We start from the raw sequence: 14,033 nt of genomic DNA, 5'->3' as shown, positions 1-14,033 counted from the left end.
ACGAAGTGACCCCCTCCTACATATTCTCTCGTGATTATGTGAATTTCTCCGATTGGCATGTCTTCCGCTTGGGGCTCCTCCGTGCTTCGTTCCTTGCACCTTGTCGTACTGGGCTCGCACCTTACACCAGAGACGCCAGTCGAAGGCTGGGAAGACTAACAGAAGATTTCACCTGCGAAGCCATGTAAGGTCATGTGGGCCTTGAACATCTTTAGGTGTTCTAATGGGTCTTCGGACCTGTCATTCAACTCCATCTTGGGCGGAAGAGGTACCGCCATGACTCCTACGCTATATGGTAGGTCGGTGCTGACATGGTACATCTTGTGTCTCTCCTCCTCCGTTGTGGAGTTCACGGGGACCATATGTGAATCCACGTGCTCGGTGCATCTTTGGGGGAGTTTTTAATTTATATTATTGAGAATTTATTTGTTGTCCCTTTGAAAGAACATGGATATTTTGGTTGAGCAAAAGGATTAATGTTTCAAGAAGTCTTCTAAATTTTATAGTTGTGATAATGGAAATGATTTTAGGTAATATGAGCTAACTTTCCGAACCTCCAGAATCGGGGCATTACACGTGGCGTGCCTATCGACCTAGCGAGATATATATTCACTAGGATTCGATCAAAGGCCACCTATATTACAATAGGTAGAGTTTTATTTTATTTAGTATACTTGGTTACTCCTTTTGATATATATATATAATACTTGTACTTATAAAAAAATTTTATCACAGATATATTGTCATTTGGAGTCATGCTCATGTGATTGCTTTTAGCGAAAGGAGTCAGGCCAGATGAGTTTGAGCATGTTCGAGAGCCGATTGAACTGATCAACTCGACGACCTTGTCGCGTAGCACCGGACACTCCAGATCTCATATTCGTACATCCACTACAGAGTAGGTCAACACTCAAGGAGGTGCACAGGGCGTATGTGGTGAGGCATCTACACACGGTGCATCACACAATACTACTTATGAGGAGATTGCAGATATCGTGCGTACAGAGATGTGTGCACACACATCAGAGATCATTGATGCGTGCAGATATCGTGCGTACAGAGTTGAAACTCATGTCTCAAGTGACTGATATTGAGGCACGCATTGCTGGAATAGTGGCGGTGCTACACAATATGGCCCAGTAGTGTATACATTTTATTAGCATTAAATGTGTTTTTTTGTATTGACAATCATGACTATTTATATTTTGTATAATTAATTTAAAGATTCAAATAGTTATATATTATATTCCCGCCATACATTATACTTTTTGGGATGCAATTAATATGCGGTTTTTATTTTTAGTGTTTGCTAGCTTGTTTATTGTTAATTATTTTTCTTTTTTTATTTTACTTTCCGTTCACAATAATATAAAAAATGACACTATTAAGTAATATTTATTTAATATAAAATAAATCACTAAAATATTTTTACATTAATTACATAAAATTAATTATGAATTCATAAATATTTTATGTTTCGTTCGAACAAGGTTTAAAAAAATCTACGCCAATTTTTGACTTAATTCTCCACCAAATATTCCATTCGAATGCATTAATGTTGTGTTCGAACGAGCTTGCAACCTTCCCTTCAAATTTTCCCACCGAATCTTTCCCATTCAAATGAACCAATTTATGTTCAAACGGATTTGAACTTTCTCCGCCAAAATAAATTACTTTCTCGCGAAAATTACCATTCAAACAAACATTAATTCCAGGTTCGAACGTATTGTTGATGTGAGGCTGTAACACCCCGTATTTTAGTTTATTTTTAATGAAGGAATTATTTTTATTGATTCAAAAATTTATTTTCTTGTTTCATAATTATTAAATTTTATTTGGGTTATTTTTATGATTTTTAGTTTACGAAAATCATTTTTTTTGTGCTTTCCTTAAATTAATTATTGTTGCGTGTTTAAATTTCTTCTCGAATTAAATTAATTTATTATCAGGTTTAATTATTTATTTTAATTATAATAATCGTGTTTGAAATATTTTATTTCACTTGTTGTTTTAAAACCGTTTCCGCTTGATCATTTTTGTGACCCAAGATGTGAGGATTGAACCTCATTTCTTTCCCTACATTTTTATTTTCCTCTTTTCTTTTCCTTTTATTTTTCTTTTCTTCTTCTTTTTTTCTTCTTTCTTTTCTTTTTCTTTTTTCTTCTTCCTTCCCCTCCCGCGCGACCCAGCCCCCCTCTCTCCCGTGCGTCATTTTCGTCCGCTGCATTGAGCTGCACCGCTCGACCCACCGACGAAGCCACCCCACCAACCTCAGCTCCATTCGTGCCGCCGTTAGCCACTACCAATGTAACACCCCGTATTTTAGTGTATTTTTACTGAAGGATTATTTTTATTTTATTCAAAAATTTATTCTCTTATTTTAAAATTGGTTGGATTTTTAGTGAGTTCATTTTTATGATTTTTAATTTGGTGAAAATTATTTTTATGTGCTTTCTTAATATTTATTTAGTGTTACGCATTTAAATTACTTTTCATATTTAATTAATTACTATGAGATTTAATTATTTCAATTTGACTTTATCATTACGTTTAAATTATTTAATTTAAAGTTTGTCGTTTTTATTGGTTTTATTTAGTTTATTGTATACTAATTGTTTGTTTATTTATTTTATTGCTTTTTTTTATGGTAAGTTATTTTATTGTTTTATTTATTTTATTGTGAACTCACTAAAAATCCAACCAATTTTAAAATAAGAGAATAAAATAAAAATAATTCTTCAGTAAAAATACACTAAAATACATGGTGTAACATCAAATGAGTTAGTGCAAAAATACATTTAAATCACGAAAGTTCTTTGGAGAAATACTTACAGCGCTATATAGCAATTTTCGAAGGATCACGAAGCTGCAAGAGGTAACGTCTGAGCAACGCAACAGTGCAAAATGCACTGTGGCCGTGGGTCTCAAATATCCACTTTTCAACGGAGGCAAACGAAGATCCAAAAATGATAGGGTAGGGCCTAGGGAGGTCGGTGAAGCTAGTGGTGGTGAAGGTTGGCCGTGGGTGGCGGCGTGGGCGGCGGTAGAAGACCAAAAACGCCCAAATCAAAAATGTTGATGAATGTGCTTCACCGGTGATGAATCGGAGGTGGGGTTGGGTCCAATGGGTTGCCAAGAGGTTGAGGATGAAGTGGTGAGAAGATGGTGGCCAATGGTGGTGCGACGGCGGCATAGCGGTGAAAAGAGTGCCGCGGCTTGTAGAGACTCATGGTGGCTAACGGCGGCGCGAATGGAGCTAAGGTTGGTGGGGTGAGGTCGCCGGCAGCTGGGGAAGCTAACGGGCTGGGTGGGGCCAATCACTGCCGGCTCACGGCGGCGCTGGGTGGAGAAGAAGGAACGGATGGAGAGAGGGAGGGGGAGCTGGGTCGCGCACAGGAGAAACCGAAGGGAGAAATAAGGAAAAAGAAAAGAAAGAGAGAAGAAAAGGAGAGGAAAGAAAAATGGAGGGAAGAGAAATGAGATCCAATCCTCATAACTTGGGTCACAAAAATGATCCAACGAAACGATTTCAAAACCACAAGTTAAATAAAATAATTTAAACGTAATGGTAAAGTCAAATTGAAATAATTAAATCTCGCAGTAATTAATTAACTATGAAAAGTAATTTAAATGTATAACAATAAATAAATATTAAGAAAGCACATAAAAATAATTTTCACCAAATTAAAAATCGTAAAAATGAACTCACTAAAAATCCAACCAATTTTAAAATAAAAGAATAAATTTTTGAATAAAATAAAAATAATCCTTCAGTAAAAATACACTAAAATACGGAGTATTACATCCTCCCCCCCTTAAATAAAATTTCGTCCTCGAAATTAGCAAGGTCAAACATTAAAGCTACGACAGGATCAAGATTCAACTAAGAGCAGACTTTAGAACATACCGTCACAATCAATCAAACAAGTATGGATATTGCTCCCTCATGTCGGCTTCTCTCTCCCAAGAGAAATCTTGAGCCAACGGATCACCCCATGACACTTTCACCAAAGGTATTGTCTTGGACCTCAACCTTTGCTCTTTCCAATCCACAATCTGCGTCGGAGCAACTTCATAAGTAAGGTTAGGCTGAAGTTGAATGCGTTCAGGATCAACAAAACGTGGCTCTTGCTGTCCAAAACTCTTCTTCAACGAAGACACATGAAACACATCATGAACATCCCCAAAATAGTCCGGCAAGGCAATTCTATAAGCAACAAGCCCAACCTTCTCTACGATCTGAAAAGGGCCAACATATCTTGGACTAAGCTTTCCTTTCTTACCAAAGCGCTTAACGCCTTTCATAGGAGAGACTTTAAGATAAACCCAATCACCTACTTTAAAGGATAAGTCTCTTCTTCTTGTATCTGTGTAACTCTTCTGGTGACTTTGCGCTTCCGCCATTTTAGTCCTTATAAACTGAACTTGATCCTTCATTTCTTGAATTATCTCAGGCCCAAACAATTTGCTCTTGCCAACTTCATCCCAACACAAGGGCGATCTACACTTCCTTCCATACAAAGCTTCATACGGGGCCATCTGAATGGAGGAATGAAAACTGTTATTATAAGAGAACTCAATAAGCGGCAGATAATTCTCCCAACTTCCTTGAAATTCCATGACACAAGACCGCAACATATCCTCTAGAGTTTGAATAGTACACTCTGATTGACCGTCTGTTTGAGGGTGATATGCAGTACTAAACTTCAACTTAGTGCCTAAGGCTGCCTGCAAGCTCTTCCAAAAAGGGGACGTGAACCGCGGATCCCAATCCGACACGATACTCTTGGGTACTCCATGCAAACGCACTATCTCCTTGACATATAACCGAGTCAACTTACCCAAAGAGTCGGTATTATTAACAGGCAAGAAATGGGCACTCTTGGTCAACCGATCAACAATCACCCAAATTGAGTTCTTCCCACTAGGAGTCCTCGGCAAACCCACAACAAAATCCATAGAAATATCATCCCACTTCCACTCAAGAATAGGGAGAGGTTGAAGTCTACCAGCAGGTCTTTGATGCTCAGCCTTCACTTGACGGCACGTGTCACATTTCTCAATAAACAAAGCGATGTCCAACTTCATTCCTTCCCACCAAAAACTCCTCTTTAAATCTTGATACATCTTTGTGCTTCCTGGATGAACTGAATAAGAAGCCGCATGAGCTTCTGCCAAAATCCGCTCTTTAAATTCAGAATCTCGGGGAATCACTCTACGATCCCGAAACTGAAGAATACCATCCTTATCCAAGCTGTAATGCAAGGGTCCTCTAGACTTCCTGACTCTTTTCCTGATAGCTAACAACTTAGGATCCTTTCTTTGAAGAGTCTTCAATTCTTCAAAATCCACTACTCGGACATCCAAGACTAAAGATAACAATTCCTCTTGCTGTGAACTCTCGATAAGAAGTCTTCTCATTCCACATAGGAGAGAGTCCAAATCTGATGACTCTGCTTCGTCCACTTGTTGAGACTTTCTACTCAAAGCATCAGCGACTAGATTCACCTTTCCTGGATGATACTTGATCTCACATTGATAGTCGCTAATTAGCTCTAACCACCGTCTCTGCCTCATATTGAGATTCTTCTGAGTAAACAGATGTTTCAAGCTCTTGTGGTCAGTATAAACTTCAAAGGCTTCGCCATACGGATAATGCCGCCAAATCTTAAGAGCAAAAATTATTGCCGCCAACTCCAAATAATGTGTGGGATAATTCCTTTCATGAATTTTCAGCTGATGAGATGCATAAGCAACAACCCGTCCCTCTTGCATAAGAACGCATCCCAACCTGAATATGGATGCATCACTAAAAATCACAAATGGCTTGTGTGGCTCCGGAAGTGCCAAAACAGGTGCCGTTGTCAATCTTCTCTTCAACTCTTGAAAACTTCTCTCACATTTGTCAGACCATACAAACTCAGTATTCTTCCTAGTCAAGGCAATGAGAGGTCCTGATATTCAAGAAAAACCTTCCACAAATCTTCGATAGTAACCGCCAAGTCCCAAGAAACTTTGTATCTCACGAACTGTTGAAGGGCGAGGCCATGACAAAACAGCTTCTACTTTACTAGGATCTACAGCCACCCCTTCTTGAGAAATGACATGTCCAAGAAACTTAACTTCTTCTAACCAGAATTCACACTTGCTTAACTTAGCGTACAATTGATGTTCTCTTAACTTCCCAAGTGCCAGACGAAGGTGATAAGCATGCTCTTCCAAATCTCGAGAATAAATCAGAATGTCGTCAAGAAACACCACCACAAAAGAATCCAAAAATGGTCGAAACACCCGATTCATTAAATCCATAAAAGCGGCAAGAGCATTCGCTAACCCAAAAGACATCACTTTAAATTCATAATGCCCATACCTAGTCCTGAAAGCAGTCTTGGGCACGTCCTTATCCCTTATCCTCAGCTGATAGTACCCTGATCTCAAGTCAATCTTCGAAAAGATAGCTGCTCCCTGAAGCTGGTCAAACAAATCATCAATTCTAGGAAGAGGGTACTTGTTCTTGATAGTCACATTGTTAAGCTCCCGATAGTCTATACACATCCTGAGAGTATCATCCTTCTTCTCGACAAACAAAACAGGCGCTCCCTACGGCGAAGTACTAGGCTGAATAAATCCTTTGTCGACCAATTCTTGCAATTGAGTCTTCAACTCTTTTAACTCAGCCAGTGCCATGCGGTAAGGAGCCTTATGCATAGGAGCCACCCCAGGTTCCAGATCAATAACAAATTCCATATCGCGAACGGGAGGCAATCCAGGTAACTCATCCATGAACACATCAGGAAATTCTTCCACCAAATTAAAAATCATAAAAATGAACTCACTAAAAATCCAACCAATTTTAAAATAAGAGAATAAATTTTTGAATAAAATAAAAATAATCCTTCAGTAAAAATATACTAAAATACGGGGTGTTACAACCAGCCCTCCAAGCCGCGGCGTCATCTTCGCTCCAACACCGCCGTTGCACCACCATTGGCTACCATCTTCTCACCACATCATCCTCGACCTCTTAGCAACCCATTAGACCCAACCCCACCTCCGATCTGTCACGGGTTAAGCACATCCAACTCCATTTTCGTTTTGGGTATTTTTGGCCTTAAACCACCCCTTACGCCGCCACCCACGGCCAACCACCACCACCACTAGTTTCACCGACATCCCTAGGCCCTACCCTATCAATCTCGGGTCTTTGTTTGCACCCGTTGAAAAGTGGGTATCTGTGACCCACGGCCACAATGTATTTTGCACTGTTCTGTAGCTATCTTTCCACTTCTTGTGCCTCTGTGATCGTCCAGAAATTATTATATAGCACTGTATGTATTTTCCAAAGAATTCTTATGAATTTAATGTATTTTTGCACTAACACATTTCACCGTATTTAAATTGCTGATTGGTTTTAATAGACTGAGTCCGAGGAGTACTGGGGTCGGATGGACTGAGGAACGGAGTTGATTGATTGGTTTGTTGGGATTGCTTGTTGATGGTTGTTGATTGTGTTGGTACAAGTACATCTCATGATTTCATGCATGATCATGTTGTAAAGGAAAACTGGGTTTTTCGTATACTGCATTCGTGTTCATGTGTGTGTTGGAAAATTGTGATTTCATGCGTAATGCCTTATTGGGTGTGTGTGTATCACGACCCCAAGCCAAGATGGGGCATTATCTCAGTGGAGCTCCTCTGGTCAGTTGAGAGCGTAAAATATTGAGTGATGTCCCCTGGATTGTCGCTGGGCGACAGTGGGATCGGACGAGATGGTCTCGTGCCGACTCCGTGGTCCCTTCCTGGCGGGGACTAGAGGATGCTTGGCCACGTACACTCTGGGCACGGAACTGGGCATCGCTCGTTGCGTAGAGGATGCTTGGCCACGTACGTGCCGGGCACGGAACTGAGCATCGCTACGAAGCCAGGGTGTGTGGATGACCCATAGGGGAGATCATGGTACATACGATAAAAATGGACTATTTTTTGGGAAAATAGCGTGTGTTAAATTTTGTGTAAACCATTTTCTGGGAAAATGTTTTACGGAATATTTTGGGCCAACTGGGATTTTGGCATGTGTTGGGAAAATATTCATTTTCGGAAAAAATGATGTTTGAGGATATTGCATATTTTATCGTGTGCATGCATGTTGGTTGTATTAAATGTATTTTATTCCTGAGGATTGTTTGGTTTGTACTTACTTACGGTACCATGTTTGGTAACGCAAATTTTGATGCGGAGGAGGATGAGGGCGAGCCTAAGGAGACGGCTCCACCTGACGAGTGATCTGGGATCACTTGCTAGGCTATCTTATTTTAATGTATTGAATTTGATTTTTGGATGACTGTAAAACTACTATTTAAACATTTACTGATATTTAAATTCTAGTACTTAGTAGACTAAATCGCTACGTTATTTATGTACACTGATGCATGTACACACACTTCGCACGTTTGTTGGGATGCATGATCGTGTCGTCACCATCTGGGGATCTCGATCCCCGTTATTTTATTTAAGTGGGGTCAGGGGTGCCACAGTTGGTATCAGAGCAGTTTGGCTCTGGGTAAAACCACATGTCTCTTAGGATAGTACCAGAAAGTATTTTCTTATTTTAAAATAATTTTTAAAAGTTTTGTAAGTTAAATTAATTATTTTATATTATGAGTTTATGGTTATTTCTATTTATGTTAAAGGAATATGGCAGTGGACAAGGTGCTGGTTGATGGAGGTGATTCTATGTGAGTGAAGACAGAAAGGGAAGGTGGTTAATGCTGAAAAGGGAAGGTGTTAGTTGTTGGTTGTATTCGAAGAACAGACTTGGAATGATGTCGTCTTATATAGAATTAGTTAGTTGTCCTTTAGTAGAATGTTGTCGTTTAATACTTTGTCTTCCTATTAATTGTAACCTAGTCGTTTCTTACTTATTGAAAGTGTTAAGGATGTTGTTAAACACTATTGTTTTCATATGAACATTTACTATAAATAAAGAGGGTTGGAGGGAAAAGCTCACAACCTAAGTTCATTCATTAACTGAATTCCTTCTCTGCTCGCAACTATCTTTCTCCCTTCCTCTCACATTTACTACTCGAACTAGTCAGTTAGGGTACTCCCTTACAGTTGGTATCAGCCATGGCAGAAGGAACATGTTTGTATGCTCAATAAGTTGATTCAATGAACCACATGCGACAGCAACAGAAACGACAACAAAAACAAATCGAAGATGCGATTGGTTTATTGTTAAAATAGCAAGAGACTGCAAGATTAGAAAGGGAAGCACAAGATAAAAAGTTTCAGGAGGTCTTACAACAAATCTCAAAGATTTCGTGTCAAGATTCTGAGGATCCTGAGAATATACATCGAGATAATCAAGATCAACAAACGCTGCATAGAAACGAATATATGGAGGAGGACATGGGGGAAGTGCGTCACAGAGAACTTGTGAACAGAGGTTTTGTAAGAGGAATTAAGCTAGATTTTCCTAGATTTCGTGGTGGTAATCCATCACCATGGATCTATCATGCGAAACAGTACTTTTTGTATCACCAGGTCCCTCCTGGTCAATTTATTTTTATTGCTTCTTAACACATGGATGATGAAGCTTTGGTTTGGTTGCAGGATACCAGTGAGGCAGGAACTTTTCACTCTTGGGAGGACTTCATCAAAGCTATTCAAATTCGATTTGGATCTACTCCATACGATGATCCTATGAAGTCACTTACTCGACTCAAGCAGGTTAGTACAGTTAATGACTACAAAGCTGAATTTGAGATTCTTTCCAATTGTATTAAAGGCTTGTCAGAAAAAAATAAGTTGAGTTGTTTATTGAGTAGCCTACGTAATGAGATTAGATTACCTGTGAGGATGTTAAATCCTTCATCTTTGAACAATGCTTTTGGCTTAGCCAAAATTCAAGAACAATATGTGGTGAGTATAAGGAAACCTTAGAGAAATTCACTTACTGATTCGAGTAAGTTTAGTCCAGAGTCGAGTCTGTTAAAGTCTGGACAGACTCCTTCAATTTTAGGTGCACCAAGAGTTTCACCTTCAGCTAGGCTTCCTTATCATAAGGTGTCTGAGTCTCAAATGGTGGAAAGGCGTAAAAAAGGCCTTTGTTATTTCTGTGATGATAAATGACAACCAGGTCATCAGTGTGCAAGGCCAAAACTATTCCTATTAGAAGGTATGGAATTTGTGAGTCAAGTGGTGAAGAGAATACTGATATTACTGGTGAAGTGGTTGTTGAACCTGAGGAAGTCGAAGTTGAGATGGCTTCTATCTCATTGCAATCTATAGTAGGTGGAGGGGGTCCTAAGACAATGAGACTTATTGCTTGTATTGACAAGAAGAAGCTGGTAACTTTAATTGACACTGGCAATACACATAATTTTGTGGACACTGTAGTTGCTGCTTGATGTAAGTTACATGTGCAACTTGGCCAGGCTATTAGTGTTAAGGTGGCTAATGGTCAGCTCATTGATAGTACTGGCAAATGTATAGATGTGCCCTTGTCAATTCAAGGCATACCTTTCACAGTCGATTTTTTTACTCTTCCCTTGGGAGGATGTGATGCAATCCTTGACATACAATGGTTATCCACATTGAGTCCTATTCTCTAAGACTTTGTGAATATGGGAATGCAGTTTCAATATGATGGTCAGAAAGTTTCCTTGAAAGGTTTGACAGTATCTTTGTCAGATCTCATTGATGAAGATGAGTCTTTTAAGACTTTTGGTTGTGGCAGCAAGGGATTTTTTCTACAGATAGTTGCTTGTAGCTCCATTGAACCTTCATCGTTGCAGGATGAACAAGTGCAGCAGCTTTTACAGTAGTACATGGAAGTTTTTAATGAACCTACAGGATTGCCACCCAATAGGTCTCATGATCACAAGATTGAACTTTCAGGTTCTACATTTTTTTCTAAATTTGATCTTAGGGCAAAATATCATCAAATACGCATGAGGGATGAGAATGTTCATAAGACTGCATTCAGAACTCATGAAGGGCATTATGAATTTCTTGTAATGCCTTTTGACCTCACTAATGCTGCTTTAACATCTCAGGGCCTCATGAATGAAGTTTTCAGGCCTTTTTTATGACATACTGGTTTACAGTAGGGACATGTCAACTCATTTAGCTCATCTCTCTACTGTTTTGCAAACCTTACACATCATCAACTTTATGCCAAACAGTCGAAGTGTAAGTTTGCATGCTAAGAAATAGAATATTTGGGTCATTTGATTTCAAAGGAGGGGGTGAGGGCAGACCCTAGGAAGTTGGAGTCTATGATTACTTGGCCATTACCTAAAAACCTGAAGTCATTAAGAGGTTTTTTAGGTTTGACAGGTTATTATAGAAAATTTATTAAAGGCTATGGTCAGATTGCTGCCCCTTTGACATCATTGTTAAAAAAAGATGTTTTTGCTTGGACAGATTCTGCTACTAAGTCTTTTAATGACCTGAAAGTTGCTGTCACTAGCCTTCCTATTCTTGCCCTACTTGATTTTACCAAAGCATTTGTCATTGATGTGATGCTTGTGCAACTGGTATAGGAGCAGTTTTGATGCAAGACCAAAGGCCTTAGCCTTTTTCAGTCAGGCTTTGAAAGGAAAGAATTTAACTCTTTCCACTTATGAAAAAGAGTTTCTAGCCTTAGTGCTAGCTATTAAGAAGTGGAGGTCATATCTTTTGGGAAGTGTATTTGTGATCAGAACTTATCACCATAGCCTTAAATATTTGCTTGAACTGAAGATTGGCATTGTTGCTCAGCAAAGATGGCTTTATAAACTCCTTGGCTATGAGTTTACTATTGAGTATAAGAAGGGTGTGGAGAACAAGGTGGTTGATGAACTTGGAGAGTTGGCAGCTTTATCATTTCCTACACCAACTTGGCTCTTAGAATTAAAAGCAGCTTATGATACATATCAGGATGTGTAGAAACTAATTACTCATCCCTACTTCTAATTCTTCATTTAAACTAAGGCATGGCATTTTGTTTAAGAAGGACATAATTTATGTGCCTGATTCTTTACCATTGAAGTAACATATTTTGAATTACTTACACTCTAGTCCTGCTGCTGGTCATTCTGGTTTTCACAAATGTTTGCACAGAGCTAGGGTGGATTTTTATTGGCCTAGTCTCAAGCATGATGTCAAGAAGTTTATTCGTGAATGTGAAACCTGCCAAAGGAATAAAGTCCAAAATGTCCTTCTAGCTGGTTTTTTACAACCCTTACCTGTTCCTGAGCAAATATGGACTGACCTCTCGATGGATTTTGTTGAGGGTTTGCCCATTGCAAAGGGCTATTAAGTTATTATGGTTGTAGTGGACAGGTTGTCAAAATATGCCCATTTTATGTCCTTGAAACATCCATTTACAGCTGCTCAAGTGGCTTCACTGTTCCTCAACAATGTTTTTAAATTGCATGGTTTACCTAAAACCATTGTTTCTGATGGTGGCTCAACATTTACCAGTTCATTTTGGAAAGAACTTTTCAGGTTGCAAGGGGTTAATCTTTCTTACTCTTTAGCCTATCACCCTCAAAGTGATGGCCAAACAGAAGTTGTAAATAAGTGCTTTGAACACTTTTTGAGATCTTTTTCTAGTGATAAACCAAAGCTATGGGTGGATTGGCTTTCATTGGTTGAATGGTGGTATAATTCCACATTTCATACTTCCACAAAGATGACTCCCTTTGAAGCTGTTTATGGGACCCCTCGAATTAGGCTTCAAGCCTACATTCCTGGTTTAACTTCAAATCAGTCAGTGGATCAATTATTGCAGACTCGAGAGCAAATTCTAGTTACACTTAAGTCCAATTTATCTCTTGCTCAAGAGAGAATGAAGTATTATTATGACAAGCGCAGGACTGACAGAGAGTTCCCAGTGGGGGATTGGGTTTAGGCAGCAGTCGGTGGTAGTTAGAAGTAATCTTAGACTTTCAACTCGATATTTTGGGTCCTTTCAAATTACTCACAGAATTGGCAAACTGGCATATCAATTGTGTATGCCCTCAGATTCACTTTTGCATCCTGTTTTTCATGTTTCTGTGTTGAAGAAAAAGATTGGAGACCAGTTCACACCTTTCTCTTCTTTACCCCCATTTGATTTGCAAGGAGAGTTAAGGCCTCAGCTTGAGAAAATTTTGGAGCATAAAAGCATTAAGAAGGACAACAGAACTATAGTAGAAGTCTTGATCCAATGGAAAGGTGCTGGAGTGGAAGATTCTACTTGGGAACATTATTGGAAGCTTCAACAACAATTTTCCCAGCAAGGTGCTTTAAAAGGGAAGGGTGTGTTATGTGTTGAAAAGATTCTGGAGTGGAAGGGTTTGAGCTTGCAAAAGGAATATGGCAGTGGGCAAGGTGCTAGTTGATGGAGGTGGTTCTGTGTCCATGAAGACAGAAAGGGAAGGTGGTTAATGCTGAAAAGGGAAGGTGTTAGTGTTGGTTGTATTCAAAGAACAGACTTGGAACGATATCGTATTATATAGAATTAGTTAGTTGTCCTTTAGTAGAACGTTGTCGTTTAATACTTTTTCATCCTATTAATTATAATGCAATCGTTTCTTACTTACTGAAAGTGTAAAGGATATTGTTAAACACTGTCGTTTTCATATGAACAATTACTATAAATAAAAAGCTCACAATCGAAGTTCATTCATTAACTAAATTCCTTCTATACTCTCAACTATCATTCTCCCTTCCTCTCACATTTCTTGGAGAGTGACTCTCTCAAACTAGTTAGTTAGGGTACATTACATGTTCCTACTAAATTCAGAGAGTGGTTCTTCAAGTATTAGTTCCTTTTCAATTGTGATGGTGAAAGGGAAGGCCTTTGTAAAATTCTTTAATATGAGAATAAAAAACAGAGATATAAAGAAAAGCTTTGAGGAGAAAATGAATAACACTTTTCATTGATCGAATTCATTGATTACAATTGCTGTACAAAGGCCTATTTATATACAATTTCAAGCTAACTTTCTGACTATACAAATAATGCTTCATCTCATCTTTAAAAATAAACTAGCCCTAGTGTT

At 38.9% G+C, this 14,033-nt stretch overlaps 1 protein-coding gene across 1 annotated transcript; it reads left to right on the top strand.

Moving 5' to 3' along the window:
• Positions 1-10,829: 10,829 nt before the first annotated feature.
• Positions 10,830-13,370, top strand: LOC108992725. Its single transcript, XM_018967352.1, has 7 exons — positions 10,830-10,899; positions 11,428-11,540; positions 11,746-11,927; positions 12,064-12,278; positions 12,375-12,492; positions 12,601-12,892; positions 13,053-13,370. Exons 1-7 carry the CDS (start codon positions 10,830-10,832, stop codon positions 13,368-13,370), a joined length of 1,308 nt encoding a protein of 435 aa, XP_018822897.1.
• The last annotated feature ends 663 nt before the right edge of the window (positions 13,371-14,033 follow it).

Source organism: Juglans regia, chromosome 10 (genome assembly GCF_001411555.2).
Source record: "Juglans regia cultivar Chandler chromosome 10, Walnut 2.0, whole genome shotgun sequence".
In the NCBI taxonomy this organism is placed as follows: Eukaryota; Viridiplantae; Streptophyta; class Magnoliopsida; order Fagales; family Juglandaceae; genus Juglans; species Juglans regia.
This window is presented reverse-complemented; position numbering and strand designations above follow the sequence as displayed.

Excerpts from the sequence above, each read along its gene's own strand:
- LOC108992725 (XM_018967352.1), top strand. The coding sequence starts at position 10,830 with ATGGAAGTTTTTAATGAACCTACAGGATTGCCACCCAATAGGTCTCAT. Across the intron at positions 11,928-12,063 it reads TATGATACATATCAGGATGT|TCCTGCTGCTGGTCATTCTG; the intron begins GTAGAAACTAAT and ends CTTACACTCTAG. Across the intron at positions 12,279-12,374 it reads CTCGATGGATTTTGTTGAGG|CTGCTCAAGTGGCTTCACTG; the intron begins GTTTGCCCATTG and ends ATCCATTTACAG.